We start from the raw sequence: 21,636 nt of genomic DNA on the forward strand, positions 1-21,636 counted from the left end.
GATAAATATTTTTTTGATATTCTGCACACCTATTGGGGGGTCACTGGTCGCGTGCATTGCATCGTGAATTTACGAAACGCAAACCGTTATCGAGAGTGAAGAAGGGAGACATTACAAGTGATCGCGTGACCATAAAAAAAGAAAAACGTGGAAGAGTTGCAAACTTTCCTCCACTTTCTATAATTTCATGTTATCGACGCACGCATTATACAATTCCGTCGTTTCAACGAATAACAAATTCTTTATCTCCGCTACGATTTCCCCGACCACTGTACGACGTATGTATCAATACCTCCCTTGATCCAATAATTAATATCAAAGGACAACCATACTCGTGATAATGTATTTTTTCTCTCCTCCTAGTCCTTCATTTATCATTATCTTTGCCAGCTGTTCAACTGATCAACTGAAAGAAACAATTTGTCATAAATTTGCTACTGAAAATAAAAATAACCGTCGAATTTAGCTACAAAGTATAATCAGATAATTGATAATAGAAAAGCTCTTCGAAAGAATATTTTGTTAAATACTTCTAAAAAGAGACCTGGGTTGAGCTTTCAATTCTATTTAATTCCCAGCCCTATTACAACTATTACTATTAAATATTTTACGGTAACTTCGACGATTATCCAATTCCAATACTTCCAGACTTCAGTCGAAGTCGATTGAATACTTTGAAGCAACGTGTTCCACACGATTGTATCACAAATCCAACTCACACAAGTTCTAACAATCTCTGTAAACTCAATGGCCCAAAGCTTCCGGTCCGTCGAATGTCTATTTTAATAACAATTTCACGCTGTCTCTGGTACGACATCGCGCCAAGTCGGAAGCCAATAGAACAGCGCTCTCTCATGATGGCGTTCGTGGGGACTCGGTACCCCGAAAGTTGCAAACCGCAGCACACAGTGTTATCGTAAGCCGGTATTAAATTACAAGGGTTCTCGGGTGGGCGGTCACCGTCGACTCGAAATTTCGTTGCACATCGTCCACGGCGCGTTGTCCTGTTCTCGCGTTGTCACGACATCTAACCGAAGATCTACGTCGTCGTGTTTGGTTTCAGGCGTACATAAAGAAGGAGCTGGGCAAAGTGGTGGTATACACGACAACCTCTGGCATCGTCAGGAAAACGTTCTACAACTGCAAGAAAGTGAAGCAGATTCTGAGGACACACATGGTCAAGTACGACGAGCTGGACCTCTTCGGTGACGCGGAGCTTCAGGGCGAGTTGAGGGATCGTTTAGGGTTGTCGGCGATACAGCTGCCGCAGCTCTTCATCGATGGACAACACATCGGGGTATGTAAATCTTCTTCGCGCACTTTGTGTATCCAGAACTGCCATAAGTCTCGTTACAAGTGCAGTCCTCGATAAAGCACCGCGTTTGTCCCTCTGTAAAACGTCCCGAATGCTGTTCACGCACTTGCAGCTATATTATTCGGAATATTATTATTTTTAAAGAAGTAAATTTATTTGTACGAGTTCCGCAGAATTACTCGTTCTAAGTTTTGAAACTTAAATTCAAAAAAAGTCACTACTGTGTAATTGTTTCGGGTGAACTTCAACTTGTTTCGTTTATTGTTACCTTCTATCGATCAGAATGCAAATGGTTGGTAACAAGAGAGATGGTGTAATTCAAAATGGCTACCTTCTGCAGCGAAGCAGACGCAGAGAATAACGTTTCTTGTTTTTCTACGACAAAACTTGGAACGGAACAATAACCGAATACTTGGAGCAGAACTTATGGCAGGACTAGGTAGAATGCTTGAGAATCGTGTAATACTTACACACGTACGTCTCCTCGCGCGTGACTGCACAATGCGTGGTATGTGACGCCTAAGGTTCTCATTAGACGCGCCTTGAGAATTGTCAAGCCACCCCTTAAACGTATTCAGGTGAAATTTATTCGTCTTCTTTCGCGTGCACTGGCTTCTATTCATTCGGACTGAATATTTTACCCACACGTAGAGATACCCGAGCATAACTCGTGGAAGGTTATTACAAAGAGAAAAATGTTGCGTGATGCTTCACTCCTGAAGATGGTAGATGGACGCAATGCGAAAAGAAATAGGTAAGAAGAACGACATCGAAACTGAAAGATTGCGAAACGTGATACGTTAACGTCAGGGTGGTGTCAGGGGAAAAGGACGACGATTTGAAAGAGTTTGAACGATAGGGTTTAACTTGGTTCGACGGAAGAGTATCGGATGGATTGGTACAGTGACTGTGGGATGTACTATCGTAATTTTTCCGAAATAACACGTCAAAGTGATAACGCGATATTCGAGAAAATATCGTTTAAAGGAGATTCTAGCTTGTGGTTTACATTCTTGGAATCTTGAATTTTCCATTGGATTAAATTCGATTCTGGATTAAATACCTGGAAAGATATTTATACGAATTTTTATCGTTTCCCTGGCTCAATTCGCTTCAGAAGTTACGTCCACATTTTGTGCTACAACCTGTACGAAATTGAACCTTTAAATCTATCGTTCGATAACAAGAATAGCTCGACCTACGACGAAAGAACAGACAATCGATTCAACTTGTCAGCCTTGTCGTACTCGAGTAGTAATTGATAGGAATGAATTACTCGTAACAGGAAGATCGATAATTTAATCTGACGTATATCGTCGAAAGTGATCATCAAAGTGATCATCAAAGTGATCATCGAGGGTCGAACAATTTACAGTCCGTAATGCATAGCTACTAACATAACTCTCTCCAAGTAACATTCGATTTCCTGCTCCATCGAGCTCTATAGAGCTCAATTAATATTTAAACGCGTTTCAACGAAGAGTTCGTTCTCTAAAGTTAATAGCAAACTCTATCGACCCTACGAAAACGAACAGAATTTGCACAATCGAGAGTCACCTATAGCATAAAGAAATATTTGAACATTTCCGTTACACATCGTCTCCGCTCGTGTCCTAACCTAAAACTAATATTTCCCTCCATTTCGAGTCGTTCGGATGGCGGGCGAATTCGAATCGTTACCAATGGCTGAACTAACAGCTGGTAGCACACCTTGTCTGCATTCCTCGCGGATCACCTACATCGTATCCCTATTAGTCCAATTAATCACTCCGACGACAATTATCGATACTCGAAGTAGCTCTCGCGTCAGACACGGCCGATCCGTGAACACAATTAGCAGAAAATTATCAATCCTCGTCCGTTGGAGATTGTCGCGGTTGGTTCCTACCGGTGGCACGTGTCTCGTACCGATAAGGCCGAAGCTGCGTTTTGCAGCGCCGAACGAACGGTGTTGAATAATGAAACGTGAGCATCTGCTTCTGACCGTCGGGCGTGCTGCGTTCGACGCCCGTCAAACCTGCCGTAATCGTCGTCGTCGTTCGTTCGCATCGATTTTTCGCCTACGGAGAACTGTAATTTCCTCAAAGGAAAAGCTCTGCTACCGTTATTGCTATACGCACGCAGCATCCGAACGCGATCTCTTCGTCGTTGATCTTTCCTTCTACTCGTGATCGATACGAAGATTTCGAGCCTTGAATGTACAATACTTGCACACGTAAGATGATCGTTCAAAGCAACATCTTTCTAAACATAGGAACTAATTCAATTAAAAATACAATACAAACTATATTTCCAATGTAATTTATTAAATCGTAAATAATCAATACTAAGAAAATTTAGCTTCGGCGAGACCAGTGAGAGTTGTAACACGTACACTGTCGATCGTCACACGCGTAATCGAAACATAAATCGTGGATCAAAGTCCAAGCGTTTTACAGCAGGGCGATGACAAGTACCGGTTATGTGCTGGATCGGAATGAAATCATTTCCTAATTGCCAGTGATGGACCGACGTTTCCAATAGCGATTCGAGCCTCTTCGACGGATCTCTATCTGACGTACCCAAAACACACGGGCACACCGTAAAACAAACCGAGGCTCGGTTATGGTCTCGGTGTTCGTGTGCGAATTTCTCGCAAGGCCGATGTCGCGTTACGCAATATATATCCTTCCCCCTACACGTTGGTGTACTATATATCGAACGTTCGAGAAAGTCGAAAGGACGCTCGTTCACGGAGAAACCGACGAGCGAAATGTCAAAGATGACCAATGACCGGCGGCGCGTTTTGAATAAGCCCCCGTAACCGGAAATCTGCAACCGGCGTGGTTGCACAATCGAGCGAGCGAGCGAGCTCCGCCGGCTTCGTTTCGTGAAAGCACTTTGCATGCAACCAGCGCCGCGTTTGCTCGCCTCTTCATCGATCAAAAGGTTTCGACGAGTTTCGTTTGTTTCATTGCCAGCAGGCTGCGCCGCGTTGTTCCCGATTATACCGGGTGGTCGTGATTCGCAACGGTGTCGCAATAACGTTTTTCTTTCACGTCGGATTGCACGGAACAACTTTCGCGCGATGGTCTTTTTTTTCTTCTTTTTTTGCACCTTTTTTCTTCCAACGAACGCTGTCTGGTAGCGACGCGATCCACGGTAAACGCGATTATGAGGAGAGTTAACGAGTTGAATCACGCCGGTACGAGCGCAGAAATTAAATGGGATTCGTGGACTGGATTCGTGTCCACGAACGTTCTTCGTCGTTACTTCGTGGCCTTCTTTCAAGTTGCCGAATCTCGGGTTAATCGAGATAGAGATGTACTGTGCGCGCACGAGAAGATTGCGCGCGGAGCTACGGTGGATTTAATTCGTTTCGGGGGCCATCTCGGCCGCATCGAGACAGATATTTTTACGAAAAAAAGGATAAAGAGCGTTTATATTTTTATAACGCTACGTGACGTGTCTTCAGCTCTTTATTGTATATCTGTTCTGTACAGTGGTATGGCTCAAGATTGAGAAACATAAGGTTGTTGATCTACTGTACGCGTGTGAGAAAATTGCCGGTTTCTATTAATTCAAGATCCATCTCCTCGTACAAGATAAACACACGCCCTCTTCGAATTCCAAGAAATAACTTTTGAACGAATAGGATCCGTCATAATTTCAAATGCAATCTTCTGGTGTGCGTACTGTACACAATGTCTCGTTTTATATAACATTTGGTAAATTTGGGCAAAATTGGTAATTTTAGGACGCGTGTACCGTAATATATTTATTCTCGAAATTTAGCACTGTATCAAATTCGAAGTTGATTTGTAATTCTCCTATTCGCTGTCTCGATAAGCGATTCAAATTGTTTCCCTTTTCGTAATGGCGTTATTTTCGTCGATCGGTCATCTAAAATTGTTCACCTCGCCTCGAGAATACAAATTATTCGTGGACCATCTTGTAAAGGAATATTTGCACGTGTATTCCTATTAAAACCGACGGTTCGACATTACCGGAAATATTTTTCAGTCGCGCGTGCGAATCGCTGAATGCGAAGACGCAATCCGATCATTCCATTCGTACGCCAACGTGATTTCTATGTATAGACACGAATGTACGGTGGAACGTTGATTGTCTCGAAGAAACAAACCTAAGAATTCCTGCGAGTGTAAAAATTCGTGGAATTATTGAAATATATTAAATGGAGGGGCCAGTAAGAACGATGACCGTTCGACTCGTGTAAATGTTTCAACGATACTCCCTTCTTGTTGCTTAGATGTTCAATTTTATTCTTCGGTTTTAGATTAGAATAAATTTCCATTTATAACGAAGAGGGTCCAAAGCTGCTGTTCAAAAGGATTACACGTAAATAAACGGTGCTTTTTCAAACGTTCTTCTATATTTAATCCGTGAAAAAGGAACTCCGCTCGCGAAATATATTATTATTTTTTTATACTACAAAACACGCGAGCGCTATTTATTTACGTCACGGAGAATAAAAAAGGAAACCATTATATGTGAATCGTACGCAACGTCCTCTTATTCGATCGATAAATTAATCAATAATACAATTTCATAAATGGAACTAATCCAGACGAGATGTATCTGCATTGATAGAAAATGTTACGTATCGTTTCTCTAAAGACGAAAGAGTATTGAAAAGTTGGTGTTTCGCGGATAAATACACATTTAGGACAGGTATGTATTTTCGATACTCGATTCTGGCACACAGCGCCGCTGTAACAAAAGTAAAACCGTAATGGAATTCTTTCCCAGTACCAATAAGACCGCGGATACTGGCACGCGAATATACGATACAGTTAGGTTTTCAGTTTCGGTGTTGCATTCAGCGGAACAGATTACTTTGCTTCGCTATTTTTCTTACGCTGCATTTGCGATCGTCCTTTTGCTGTTGTTCGCAGTTATTATACGCGCCTGGTGCCAGTTTTCTGCTACGTTTACGACGATTCTTGCTCGCTCGGTCGAGTGCGCGAAGAAAGTTCTTCGTGGATGATTTTATGTTTCAATTTTTTCTTTTCGCGGACCACAGACGCCGGTAACGATGTTGACGTTAAATTTCGATGATTCCAAGTATCGATAATTTGAAATTATGGAGAAGTTTGTGAAACCATGCCGAGAAACAACGTAATAATTTATACTAATAATTTACTTATCGGTAAAATATTGGTTGCAGTATACAAATGCTCCGAAACTTATTACAAGATCGAGCAATTGTCGGCAAGATTCATTCGATTAAACGGTTAAACTTTTATTTCTTCAAATTCTAATTTTCATCCAACGCATGGTGGATACAAAGTTCTTTATTTTATATTCGTTATTCGAAATTTTTATCTAAATAAAAAGTCGTACGAAAATATTAAATGGCTCGTTTGTATACGTATTGTTGCGAAGTGAAGTTGCACTTTTTATTCAGGTACCGTCGCAAAAGAAGCTATTAGTTTAAAAGATATTTTAATTCATAGCACAGAGCAGAACCACTACGCGTACGTTTCCAACCGAGTTTAATATACAGTCTGCGATGTCTTTATAATTCTTGTTACGGGCACTTACCCTTAAAAGTAATAACAATAGGAATTTGAATCTGAATACCTGCCACTTTCGAGGTTTGCTTTTAATAACAGACATTATCGCTGCATCGTGCCTCTTATGCACTTACGTGTTTCTTGTTCTGTTCGACCACCGGAGAGTCGTATAATTTCTTATTGGCAAAGTTAAGTGAAAATATCCACCCTCGGTACCTCGACACCGACATAAGCAACCAATCACGGACAATCGCTAGGCAAACTGGAACTTTTCTCAACGAGACCGAGCCGAAACGAGTTACTTACGACGAAAACACAGAACGTTAAAGATTCAAAGTTACCGTAATCGTTCGATCTCTTCCTACAAAACACCGATACGTCGCACACCTGTCCATTTTGATGAATTCATTCGCACAAATTGCTGAGATACCACTCGGAGGACTACGCGTCGCAACGGACACGAAACCGAGCCCGCTTGAAACGAAAAGGATCGTGCAACCGAGTGGTGCAATTAGGGGCGTGTTTCGATCTCTAACCGATGTGCAATTCCAACGTGTGTCGGCTAATAAGTTGCATCACAGAGAAGCGGGAGAAAATTCCGCAGAAACTGCGAGTGTTCTCGATCGGGAACGAATCGAGTCGAAATGTTACGCAACCCTGAACAAAGTTGTCTAGTATATAGCACCATACGCTCGAGTTTCGAAAAAGAATCGCGGCTCGCGCCTTGCGACCGTATAATCGGCTTCGAAGTTGTAGCCGTTACCTTGCCCCAATTAACGCTTCGTATTAGGACCCATTTAATTAATGCGAGACGTGCTCGCACTTTTGCGACCGAAGTTGGTCAATGGAAATGAATGATAACGGGAGGTTACCGTGCACACATTCCTGACTACTCGCACGGCTAATAATTTTGAAATATTCATAAAAGGCCGGTTTCCATCGGGTCTCTCTCTCTCTCTCTCTCGCTCTCTCTCTCTCTCGTGCGTTGGAATTCTTTCGTAATGGAAATGCGACACAATTACGTGAGTAGCGTTGGGTCGCGTGTAGCTGCCGTTTTTTTTTTCTTCTTTTTCTTTTTTTTTTTTTAACAAGCAAAACGCGGTGTAGTTGTCTCGCGCGATTCGTCGTGCATACAACGCTGCATATTTCGATCGTCCATTTCGAATACTAAATAAAATTGCTCGAGACCGAATCGAAATCGCGACGCTCGTGGAATTATGCATTAGCAGGAATTTGACAGCGGTGGAGATCATAAGAGTGAACGGAAATTTTTTGCAAGAAATCGACAAACAGTGTTTTCTCGAAGTTTTTAATATAGTGACGGTTTGGTATGTCGGTGATTTATTTATCGTGATATAATTCTAACTTCGGTTATCTTTGGGTGTTACGTATGTAGTGGAATAAAATACGGGTGAAAGAATTATGAACGATTTTAGAAGCTCACAATGCGTGACGGAATGATAACGCGTTGGATATCTTGGATCATCTTTAGATATTACATTTATTACGTAAAGAAATCAAATTACGTGGTGTACGCAGATTGTGAATAATTCTTTAAGCTTGTAATATACGACGAGAGAATAATATACTGATCATGTGTTTTTCTTTCGAAAGAATGAATGGAAGATGAATTAAAAATATTTACAATTTTATTACGGTCATTATGTCCATGAATGAACTGTTTCGTACTTCAAATTACTCGTTTATTCTAATTCTCGCGCAAATTGGTGAACGTGTAGCCGGCTATCTAATTGTATCGGACGTACGAGAGATTTTTCTCAAAATGAAAGCAACGTTAACTTTTATTTGTAGAAAGTGTATAAACTGTTGAACGTTTATTTCGATACTGGCTTGGGAATATTTTCTAACGAGTTTCTCTCATTATTCTTTCTTGTGTTACTCCTGAGAATGTAAAACATACTAATCTATCACGTATAATGGTCCAAATTTACATACATCAATTTGCAAGAAATAGAAGATTGAATACCTCGGACACAAATGTTTTTCAGAGATACATTTGCTCAGATTTATTATTCCATTCTGTAAGCTTTACCAACGAACGTAAATTTGATTTTCAATCTTTTACGATATCATCTAGTTTGCACAGAGTACTTTACCGACAGAGGAAATATTGTTTCACGAATGTGTGCATAATTTTGGTAGAATTACCCCTCTTTTCAATTTCTTCTGGGAAAGTGGAACGAAGCAAGACCAAAGAATTTTAGAATGGAATCGTCGTTAGATTAACAATTTTTTCGCTTACATCGCCGTAATATTTTCTGCTCTCGATTACACTTTTCTTATCGACTCCGTGTATCGATGCCATTAATCGATCTCGATTTCCGATGCATTTGTAAATATTTCGAAATTACGAACACGATTAATTTTCTGTACGATTAATTTCTCAAATTAATTCTCGTAAAACTCGCGAGGGTTGTATGTTGTAATAATACCCGCATCGAAAGTTACAAAGCTGTATAATTATTTTAATTTCGAGTGGATATTCAATCCGTTGTTTGTTACAATCTCCATCTCTCTGGTACGCTCTCCTCTTCTAGCAAGGATCAATTCCACCCTGATTGCATTGTTATATTTCTGTGTAGCACTCCGTGCGTCTATTATTTGGCAAATGAATGCGGACGAAAGTTGCTCAGGTTGATACAATTTCCATAAATATGTGCAATCTAACCACAATTTCGATTCAAAATATGTAGATTATATCTCTGTATCTTAAAAGAAGCCCGATGCATTATTTCTAGAAAATGTTCAAGGTTCTGATAACATTTAATTATTATTACAAGAGTATAATTCACATCGTACAATTTTATCTTGAAAATATTTTATCGAAATAGTGTATTGTTAGCGTTAATGTCTCTCAATTAAGCGTTAAAATGCATTAACGTCACGCTTTGCTGCGATTTATAAATGGAGAATTATAACAATTTAATATTATAATTAAACGCGAGCCTTTGGCCGTACCTCTTTGCACGATTGTTATTCAGAATCACAGATTGCGAATCTCAATCGATTGCATATGTGCATTTAGATTTGACGAGTTATTTCACGTACATCGCAAAACTGTTGTGCCCATAGGGTCAAAAAGTTATGTCGAATTTTTTTAGAGAAGTACAAAGTTATCGTATTTCATTAAAAAAGACTGGCCACTGGTGAAAGGTATCTACGTAACCGTTCGGTCTGTACAGTGTTAATACCTTCTACTGAATTAGGTTAGATTCTAGTCCACAAGAAAATGCATTACCATAAAATAATTGGTCCAGTGGAGTCAATACGATAAAACGAAAATGTTTTTGAAATTTCTCGAAGGTACTTGATTCAATGGAATTTGTTTAAACAAAATTGTTCAATGAAATACTTCTTCCTTAAAGCAGACAATAAAAGTATAATTGGATGTGCAATAAACGGTGCAATAACATTTCCTTATCGAAAGTTTACCTTTGAGATTGTAGTTTCACTGTCAATTGATTTCGAAGTTATCCCTTCGAAATAGTCGCTTTCTCGAGATTATTATATTATCGTTCGTGTTTTGTTACCGGGGTCGCCGCTTCGTGAAATTCCCGTGAATTTATTTTGCTCGCCGAGCACGTACCAACGCCACCCAAAGTGTACCTTCGATCGTCGTCGCCGCAATTGCTCAATTTCCTAGAACATAGGGCCACGATACAGTCAAACTACTCCAGGGCATCTTCACTATCACTGTACGCTCGTAATAGTTGTCAGGAAATGAAGGACAGAATGCCTCGAACATGGTTAAAATTTGCACTTGTAGAATTCGTAATACAAAATTCGGTTCCGACCGATTGTAAAGCTAGAGACTCCTCAATTACACTCGTTCGATATTCGTTTAATTAAAATAAGTGACTGTCGGTCATTTGGTAGGATTCCATTTCTTTTGATACACAGTTTACATTGGCAAGGGAGGGATCAGATCTGTCCCTCTACGATTTTAACGTGCTTTTACAGGATAATTGAAGCCAGGTCCCCGTTGCAATCTGCAAATCATCCAGTATGTATACTCGTCAATTGCAAACGTATGAGTAATTAAAGTTACACACACAACGAATCCATCGTGCATCACGAATGCTTTTGTTTTCGTCAGAACCTACCGTGGAAGACTAACTTTGTACCCATAGTACATCAATTTTCTTAACAATTAATTGTATTCGTACTCGTGGTATCATGTAGGCTTTCTCCGCATTATTTTACAATACCCTCGCGATGCGTTACTTTCCTCAACGATTAATTATATTCGTCTTCGTCGTACCGCGCAATCTTCTTTCGCGTTACTTTGTACCCGCGACGCGTTAGCTTTCCCAGGAATCGATTTCGTTTCAATTCGGGATATCGATGAATAGATACGAATTTCAACCACGTTTCGGGAACTATGTCCCACCGCGCGGCGTCAGATAAGCGCGTAAAAGCGAAATGTCAAACTGCTCGCTCCAAGGCCGCGAGCGGAGAGAGACGGAGAACGAAAGGTGAAGTCGCTTGCGTTACACGGCATTACGGTCCTCCGCGGTCACTCGCGAGAGCGTGCAAACGAAAGACCGTGGCTCCGACTGCATTCCTGCTCGACCACGCCGCGCGGCGCCGATTTCCATACGCTCGATCCTCCGGACCGAACTCTCGAAAAACCAGCGATCTCACGAACCGCGAGACTCTATCGTCGGTTTCTCCGTCGTTCCTCGATGTAGCCTTTTTACGACCTATAAAAAGTTACTCCGATCGGAACAAATTGCGAACAAACTTTTTTCGCGGGGAAACACGTTCTAAAACCCTCTAAGCGCGTGTTGAATATTAAACAAAAAATTTGTCTCGCGTGTACGTAGGACTGGACAGCCGGACATGACACTTGTGAATGAAATTTAAACGAAGCGACATATATTAAATGTTTGTTGGTTTCAAACATAACGTCGTGTTCTGTGAACACGATTGCATCTAAACGGCCGGATGGATTTCAGTGAAACTTCACATTTCTGTTTTGTATTCTCATCCGAAGATCTCGTCAAATTTTGAGATAAATCAACCCATGGATGACGATACTTGCCTCTTGTAGTGTTTTTTATTTTTCCGATGTATTTTCGTTATTTGTAAAAATATCGAAAAATATGTTGAATAGAAGTTAAAGAGAATGAAATTTCACATGAAAAAGATAAGTAAACTTTTCTTCTACACCCTCTCTAATGCGGAAGAAATTACACGAAACCTTATTTGGGGCATGCTTGAACCGCGTTTTTCTTTTTTTTCCCAGTCGGAAAGTATTGTGACGTATTTGTCTCTGTCAATTTTTTCTTCCGGCCGCTCCTGGACGTATTCGTAACGCGGATCGCGTTCGGTGAAAGGCATCAATCGCTCGTTTTCGTAATACCGTTGCGACAGCAGAACGCGAACATCGTACGGAAAAAATGCCTTTGGAAGTTTCCTCGCTTCGCCCCGCGGCGCGTGTCCTTCGTTCGCTTTGATTCTCGTAGCGGGGACGGGCCTTTGGGAACCTGGTCTGTTTTGTAATTGTGACTGACAACAAACATCCGCCAAGTATCCTCTGCTCCGATTTTGATTAAACTTCCCATGTTTGCGGAGCGGCCACGAACTAGGGACGTGTACCTTTCTTTTTTTTTTCTTTTAAAGAAACCAATTTTAAAATAGCTACTAAAGTTAAACTTTTATTTAATTCTTGGACCAGTGTTTCTCAAACTGCTCCGTGAACCACTGTTACAATCGATGAGCGTACAATTTATCGATGCTACCAAATGTATTCGTAGCATTTATTTTCTGTTGTTATTTAGATAATCTTTTCACATTGAAAAATTATTCTCCTCGTGAGCTCGGGTTTCTTCAGGTTCCGGATGAATTGTTATTACAAAACTCACAACTGCGAGCACGGGTAAAGAATTCAGTGGTTGATCATATTTTACGAGTCGATAAGTATACGAGAGATCGCGATGAAATAAAAACTTGCTAAATTCTCGTCCTTCTTTTTCCGTTAGGTTTTCAAGTTTCTTCGAGCGGTATTATGGTAAGAAAAATTGTTTAAAATAAGTAACGAATTCTCCACCGATCCGACATGGATTGTGGTTGAGAAATCGACAGCGCTGAGTCATAATAGAAAATTCAAGCGTGTTCGTTGCGTTCACATTGATTCTTATCTCGCGTCTTAATGATCTCTTTTACGGACTGAAAAAGAAAAAAAGAAATAAATAAATCTCGAAATGTTGCTTTTCACCTCGTGTCTTCTTCGGTTTAATCTGGCGATTGTTTGCCCTGAAAAGCAGCCGTAAAAAATTTTAATTCGAATCTCCGCGAACAAAGTGATAAAGTGCAAGATGAATCGTTGGAAATCGTTCGAGTGCGTGATCGTTTAGACCACGAGGCTTTGTGAAACGTTCATTACAGCGACCATTGTGACGCGCATTTACGCGATACCGCTAAATGGTCAACGATAAAATACTGTGAACTAGGGAAATTGCTTGACAGCGAAACCAAAGTGATTACGGTGCCTGTTATCCGCATCATAAATATTTTAATGCAATTTACCTCGTACGCGCGTGTTTATACGATCTGCTCGAAGTGTGTAACACGCGCGTCACAATTACCGCGATTACGGCACATTCGCGATTATGATCCACCGATCTCTCACGGTTGCGGAAAAAATATGCAAACATGGTCTCTCGAAAGCAAAACCGCTGTCAGAAATTTTTAAGCCCGCTCGTCGTTATTGCTTCGATAGTATTAACGGAGCCATGGTGGTCCGTGCCCCATTAAAAGTTATTTCTTGTTACAGGGATTCGACACTGTGGAACGGCTCAACGAATCGGGAGAACTGAGGGATATGCTTAAGCCTTACCAGGTAATTTTCTATTTTAATTTTTTTACTTCACCGAGCGGTGAGAGTTCGTTTTTAAATCACCGTTCCTTGCCATCTGGGCCAGGTGACCGCCACATGTATTGGCCGTTCATTATATTTGCACTCTATCGTCTAGCTACTCTGTCACTGAGCAATATCATTGATTTAAGTAAGATATTGTCGATAAAGTGATACAGTATGGAAAAGAAAATATAAAAAAGTGATCACTACGTGGAATTCCAGTATTGAAAAGAAAGTTTAAAGAATGGATTATTACGTGATAATGTTTGATAAGTAGAAGCCAAAAGTAGAGAACCAAGCTTTAATTTTAAAATTTCAAACGAACTCGAACGAATTCGAGTCGGGTATTCGAAGACGAAGTTTACGGTGTTTTGAACACCTCCTTTTGCAAAGAGATTTACACAAAATGCGACACTGGATTGTTCTGAATAGGTAATAGGAAACGTGCTGGCAAGTACGTATGAATCATCCTCGTATCTCAGAAATTACTTTGCACGTCGGGTTAAGAAATAGCGGTGTGACAGTAAGTTGTCACCTACACCGTAAAACAAATCTCAAATGCGTCGTTTCAACGAGGACACAGATTAATGTTCGCTATAAAGGATAACGATGCAGTGTATCTGACAATTTTCCGGTCAAAGGAAGGATTCTATGGCTAAAAATAAAATGAAATGGTAAATAAACCCGAGTTCATAAATCTTGTATTAGAAAGTTACAGTAGAAGCACAACACAAGAATTCTTCAACGATGTTAATCTTATATTGAGAACAGCTGACATTTTCCAATTGGGTTAGACCTGCGAGTGATTAATAGTATTTACGTACATTAATCACCTTCAATGATTACAAGTAGCAAACACAGCCCGCGGAAATAAATATTATTATTATCGTAACTTTATTGTGTAATTACAAAGTGGTACACATATTGCAACAGAGATTTACAATAGGGTGAAAGGCTGCTCTTGAACCTAACCTCAAAGTTAGTCTATTAATTCTAGACTGTTCCAAGATTTGTTTGCAATCATTGTTCCTTGCATTCAGCGTTATTCGAGCTGACATTTGAAAACACGTTACGACACTGTACAATACTGTAAAAAAGTTAATGAAATTCAACAAATTTTTATTCGGCAGCACCTCTGCGATTCCTATTATCAATTTACCCTGTATTCTTTACACACATTTGTTCTCTAGATTAAAAATATCGACAAATAATTATTCCCACTCCCGAAAACAATCAAAGAATAACAATACATGGTCGAATAACCAGGAAGATGTTTTCATACTCTAATTTTACCTTTTCGATGAATTATTCATGCGACCAGGTTTACGTAACATACTTTTTCTTCCTTTGGTTTCAAACTATCGATCGCTGGCGTCTCATCGACATCGTTTATCCATTCGAATTCGCTCGTGGAAAACTCGAAAGCATGACGGTCCATATCATCGTCCGCGATTCGATTTCTTTTCAACGTTATTCAAATTCCGTAAGGACCATTTCGAAGTTCCACACTCGGATTCGCCCGTGTTCCCGCGAACGTGTAATCCTCGTAGGAAGCGCAAGAAGTCTGTCGATATTCCACCTATTTAAGAATTATCTGACTCTCGAGGAATTTCGTGTCGATTCCGAGAATTCTCTATGTAACTGCGTTCCATGTCGTCGGAATATTTATGCCGCGTAGAAGAATGGAGCGACCGTGTCGGGCACATAACTGCGAGTTACAAAGGAACTTGAGCGTTCGCGCTCGCGCTCGCGCGTGCACCGTAATCCGTCGCGAACGCAAGGTTGTACAGATCCTTTCACTTTTATCTGACGATATCTGCCTCCACCTTCCTTTTCCAACGCGATCATAAATTTCGATGTCGTGCGATTGAGGTTTACCTTGCAGCGAGTAAAGGTCGTTTACACTGTTGCTACCACTGTCACTTTCCTGGTGCTCCTTCCGCCCTGGTGCGGCCCTTTGGGCATCGTGAACGTCCTTTAGTCCTGAAGTCTCTCGAATGGAAAAGCTACCACGGAACTGAAAATACGCGAGCGACTCCGCCGTAGGTTTATAAATGCCGATTAGGTTCTCTCGGACGGGAGCGTTCGTTCCCAGGTGCAAGGAAACGTGCTTCTGCCAGGATGAATATTAGAGTTCCTTCTTCGAATCCCCGGGTAATCCTTGTCGGTTGCCAGGCGCATGGAGCCAGCCACTCGGCCGCCCGATCGTATAATTCATCGTTTTCTGTTCGAAATCCAAAGACTCGGTTCGAATGCAGAGGGCAATTGAAACGGTGGGTATTTGTTTCGCCGAAGGTGGAGAACAATGGCGATGGAAGAAGTTGAATAGTAGAAGAAGGTCTATCTTCCTGAGACCTGACTTTTTTCGTGGGTACACCGACTCATCTGGAAAGTTCAATTGTTTTAAGCGAGACCGCGAAGAGAAGAAGTCACCAATGAAAAATGGTATAGAAAGAAGTCGAAGAGGGTCTATCTTCCTGTGACCTGACTTTTCTCGTGTATACACCGACTCATCTGGAAAGTACAATTGTTTTACGTAAGACTGTATATGTACAGAGACAATCACGCTGAAAATAATGAAAAATAGTAAAAGAAAAAGTCGAGTAACGTACGAGGGACTATCTTCCTGCTACTCGACTTTCTTCGTGAATGCACCTAGGCATCCGGAAAATTCAATTGAAGTTTTTTTTAAAGTAGAACCGTACGAAGAGGAAGTCGAGTCGAGGATAGAGAAAACCGATAACTGTTAGAGTTGAATATACGACACGGTTCACTCTCTCGTAATTTTACTATTTCATTTTAATCGGTTTTAAGTGCACCGATGCATCTGAAAGGTCAATTGCATTATTTTTAAATCTTTGAGATAGACTCACTCGGGATATGAAAATATTAAGAGCAATCGAAGAATTGATACTACTCTTGTCGAGTTTTCTTTTGTTAAGAATATTAACATATATTTCGTTGTACCACTGATAACACATGTCCATTGTTACATCAATGTTACACCGTACAACTTTTTCTTTCACCATATTTTTCCTATCTTCACCGAAGCAGGAGTTATCGCCGGTCCCAATTGCGTGACTCGCCCCCATATAAAAGTACCCCTTAATCCTCGACTGTTCGCAGAGTAGAGTCATTTTACCCTGATCAAGGAAGTAAATGAAATATATATTTTATTCGGCTAGATATACGACTACAGTTATGCCAATGTTAATTTAACATTTCTATGGTCCTCCCTTTCATTTAGAAAATCATTCGAATTAAAAATACATCGTGCATTCTCCTGGAATATAACTTCTGTGATCAAATTATTTGTTAAATACATATATATCAAGTGGAGCTCGTATAGTTGTTCGATGTGATTAAATATTTTTAAAGAATATCTACCGTAGAGAAAACAATTTTGTACCACGCATCGATAAGGAATTTATCGTCAAAATGAATTTCAATCGAAAGAATACATCTCCAAACTGAATTTCAGTTAAGAGAATATGGTCTCGAGGATAAACTTCAATTTCAATGTTTATCGACAAAGGAGTATTTTACATTTTATTCAAAATCTAATAGGGTATCAAACTTTTGAATCGATTAGACCGTTGCGACGAACCGAACGCGACATTTTGAAGGGAGAGCGTGGGTGTTTCGTTCGATCTTTCCAGTTAACGTATAATAAGATATTTATAAAATACGCGAGAAGTGTTTCTGTTTCTGTGAAAGCTGAATAGTCACGTGGAGGGTGCCGTTCATTGGAAAAAATGTTATTAATGAACGCCCACAATGCATCCTTTCCCCGGGAATCTTTACGCAATTCTTGCATAACGTATCATCGTTATTCTCATCTTTCTTCACACAATAAACACAATCTATGTGCGCAACCTATACGTACGGATTATTTCATTAACGCGTTGAATGCCAATCGTATCTCGTCATCTATGCCGGGGTAAAACTTTCGCTAAAGAAGTATGCATCGATGTTATGTCAATATTCCATTGGATTCGGTTGATTATTCTTAGGTAACCATTACGAATGGTATAAATTAACATAAACTATCTATTAAACTTTTAAACGTATTTCGGTCCAGATTACAGCTTCTTTCGAATTCGTTGACTGTTTGCATTGTACCGTGCAGTTTTGCGTCGATGGCGTCAAATTTAAAATGTCATTATATTATTATTTTAATTTTGTGTCGTATTTTCAGTCGCAGAACACGTTTGCAAAAAAACACCTTGTCCACGAAGTGAAACGAGCGTTCGACTCGAAACACCGATCAAATTTCATCTACCTGGCTGAGAAGTTGGCACAACCTGGTCCCCGAATCCGTGACAACTTCGCGAACAAAACTCGTCCAATATTCTTCGGTTATTATAAGAAGTGTAATCGAGAACTCGTAGCATTAATGTGTACACGTTTCGAAACCGCAACCACATCAAAGACGAGGAAGCTAAAGTAACAACTTCGTTTCCCACATGCCCCGCGGTGGCGTGTTTTTCACGAAGAATGCAGCTGAAAATGAGTAACAGTGAAAGCTGGATTGTGAAACATCGTCGAACGAACCGCGAACGTTGAAAATTAACACGGATTGTCACGCACGTTTTGCGGCCCTCTGACCAGTCTTGATCGCCGGTGGGCCAGCGCACCGAACCGATGCGACTGGCCAGGTTTTGTTCAGTTTTCTTGGAAATCCTCGCAACGGCCCAGAGTTTCTTCTACCGGCCCCCGCGGTTCCATTTTATTACCGGAGAAACTTTCTCCATCGATTCGGTCGCCATTGGTCCTGTTAACGTCCTCGATAATCTTGGTCTCCGCCTAAAACCGAATTCTAAATTAATTCATCGGTTTCTTTCAGCACTGATCAATTCAATGGAAAGGTTAAGTTTCCGTGCTCTCTCATCACGTTGTGTACACTGGTTTCTTATTGCGTTTCAGAGCGACGACGCGTGCACCGTGTGCTTGTTCTGCGGTGGTTACCAATGGCAGCTCTGCCCCGTCTGCAACGGTAGCAAGAGGTCCGTGCACCGCAACGACTTCACCGCGGAATTCGTCGCCCTGAAGTGCGCGAAATGCGACGTGAACGGTCTGATTCGCTGCCCCCATTGCTGAAGGACGGCCGCGCGAGGGGGCTAACGATACACACGTGCTCGAACGTCACCATCGACCCTCGAAGCTGCGATCGGACAACTGGCATACACCTCTCTCTATTTAAGACTAAGGTGCTACGAGAGTATATTGCATTACAAGTTAAGGAACACGCGCTGTCGCGTCTCAAACAACGGAGCCCGTTCCCGGCGCGGCTCGTCGAGCGGAGAACATCGAAAAATACAACCAGGTAGACCACAGAATCGGGGATAAATTCGAATTTGAGATCGATTCGAGGCTCGCGCCCAATTACGGAGTTTTGTCGGAGATAACATCGTATCTTGGGTCTGTATCGCGAAACTCGGGTGTTCCGAAACAATTTTCACCGGGCGCTCTTCGACGAACACTTTCGGGGGTATATCTTGAATTGTTTGTGGGTGTGCACTCACAAACGAACGAAGATTCTACGCGCGCAATCCTAAACTCGTGTATATACCCGTGATTATTTTTGAATTACACCTAACAACCTTATACACCCGAAACGAAGATGTATATACCTCTGATTCCTTTTGGATCGCACTTACGTTTGGAGACGAACATCGTACCTTGAGGGCATATACCAAAACATGGCTGCCCTGAATTGGTTTCAATTGGACACTTAAACTCGAGAGTGAACATTTTTGGGATACCGAATTCTTGTTTGGTGTACATCTACATTTGGGGATGAACATCGTATCGTGTCCGGATTTCTTTTGGATGTACACTTACATTTTTGAATAAATATCGTATTTTTTTTTGGGCATAACATATATTCTTTTTAAGCGAACACCGATATTTGGAGATTATTGTACCATTTTGGGGGCGTATCTCGAAAGTTAGATGTACGCCCCGAATATTTTTTTTCTTCTTTTTTTTTTGGGTGTACACCGACATTCGGAGACAATTATCGTATTTTGGGGGGCACACCTCGAAACGTTGGGTGTACGTACCCGAAATTTCCGCGAGGAGTACGCCATCACCGATCGAATTTTTCGCCTCGATTCGGACGGGGAGCGATTTCCACAGCTGGAAATTCCCCCGCAATTGGTCGAGGGCTTATAGACCAGAAAACGATTCGGAAATTCGAGATAAAACGGCGTTCGCATGCTCGATCCCGACCACTGAGCACAATTCGCAGACGCTAATGGCGCGACCGCGCACGTGAACTGTAAAATATCGGATAATAAAGCTTATCTAAAGTTTTGTAATACGCAACCGATCTGACTGCCTTTATTTTTCATTGCCACCCTCCCCTGCCTTTATGCGCGATACGAACAAAACGTACGAATTTTTACAATCCTAACTCCGTTCTGCATGCAACGAACAGGGGTGTCCTATTTTCCACCCCTTCGAACGAATATCGTAAAAATTGTCCACGACGTCGAAAGGTAATAATCGAGACAAAAATATTCGTTTGGTTACTCTAATGAAAGTTGTTCAACGTTGCGATATGTATGAAGAATTATTAAAATATTTAAAAGGATACTTCCCTTAACGACGAAGAAAGGAAAAAATAATTATAAAATTCCTAGAATTTGGAGTAATTTTTTCAGCAAAGAGTTTCAACGAAGATTTTTCATGTTTGTAAATGTTGAGAAACGTTTCGGATGCAAATCGAAGGTTTCCAGAACGATATTAAGTAACGGATGTATCTTTTTTACAGATGGAGATGTTTCGGACGTTCAAATAAATTATATTCCTTTCAAGTAGAATCTTGTATATTTCTTTATTCGACTTTGTACAATAAATTTATAGAAGTTGGACAATAATGTATATCAGTCAAGGTCATTGATAGCGAGTCGGTCAATACGTGTTATACTTTTGAAGAAGTAGAGGTGCCTCTTGAAACGTATCAGGAAGTATTCTAGGTTAGGTTTGGAACAGTGTGTACTTGTAACCTGGTCTTCCCACTATAATTACGTATTTATCCCTCATTTAATTTGTCTTATTCTATTAAACCTTTTAACTGGTGTGCTGTGTAATTTTGATGCAATAAACACGGATGATTACATCCTACGTGTATCAGCATTAAGAGCAACCTATTCGATATTATATTATACGCTAATTGGCGAAATTACCTCAAACGATCTTGACTTATATAGGTCATTGTTTTTCTTTCCGCAAAAGTTATGGTATCGCGTAAAACAGGTACCGAACGTTCTTTTCAAAAAACAACAACGAATACGCTCCACCTATACCGGGTGAACCGTTAGAAATTCTCAGTAACGAAGCGATCGTCTCTGTTATCTACTGTGGACGTTGTAATAAAAAGCACGAGAAAAAGGTACGTGATATTCTTTTTAAAAAATAACAGTGTTCCATTTTAAACCACCGATACTCCCACGATTATTTCCGTAGTTTGTCCGAAAAAAATATTTCAGATATATTATTCCATTTTCCAGGGGAGCTTTCATGATTTATTCCGCTTCACGGGGGTGCGCATCGTTTCATAGCGTTCGCGAAGCGTAATTTTAATCAAGGTGAAGTATCTCCAGACATTTGAGGGTCACCTCTGCTTTCATATTTAATAATATCATACATTGTTTAGTCCAACGCGGCTATATTCCAGGACCAATCACGCGGGAACTCGCGTATTGCGTTTGATTTCTTTTTTTTCTCTCTTTTTCTTTTTACACGGCTGCTGTTGCGCCCTGGAAAGTTCGAAGGACCATCCCCTGTTACGGAGAAACTTGACTTTATTTACAAACGGATAGAAATATATCTACCCGTTTCTATTTATATGCTCGCCGCTGTATAAACGAACACGAGCTCAAGTATCGCAGAAAGTGTGCGGAAAATTTCTCGGT

At 40.7% G+C, this 21,636-nt stretch overlaps 1 protein-coding gene across 1 annotated transcript in view; it reads left to right on the forward strand.

Moving 5' to 3' along the window:
- The window catches only part of LOC143152696 (uncharacterized), a 51,633-nt gene extending 31,585 nt beyond the window's left edge, over positions 1-20,048 (forward strand). Inside the window, exons 3-5 of the mRNA XM_076323078.1 lie at positions 1,064-1,297; positions 13,631-13,696; positions 18,641-20,048. Coding sequence (XP_076179193.1) covers positions 1,064-1,297; positions 13,631-13,696; positions 18,641-18,814 — 474 coding nt within the window. The 3' untranslated portion in view covers positions 18,815-20,048. The remainder of the gene's footprint in view (positions 1-1,063; positions 1,298-13,630; positions 13,697-18,640) is intronic.
- The last annotated feature ends 1,588 nt before the right edge of the window (positions 20,049-21,636 follow it).

The sequence above is a fragment of the Ptiloglossa arizonensis genome, chromosome 11 (genome assembly GCF_051014685.1).
Source record: "Ptiloglossa arizonensis isolate GNS036 chromosome 11, iyPtiAriz1_principal, whole genome shotgun sequence".
Lineage (NCBI taxonomy): Eukaryota > Metazoa > Arthropoda > Insecta > Hymenoptera > Colletidae > Ptiloglossa > Ptiloglossa arizonensis.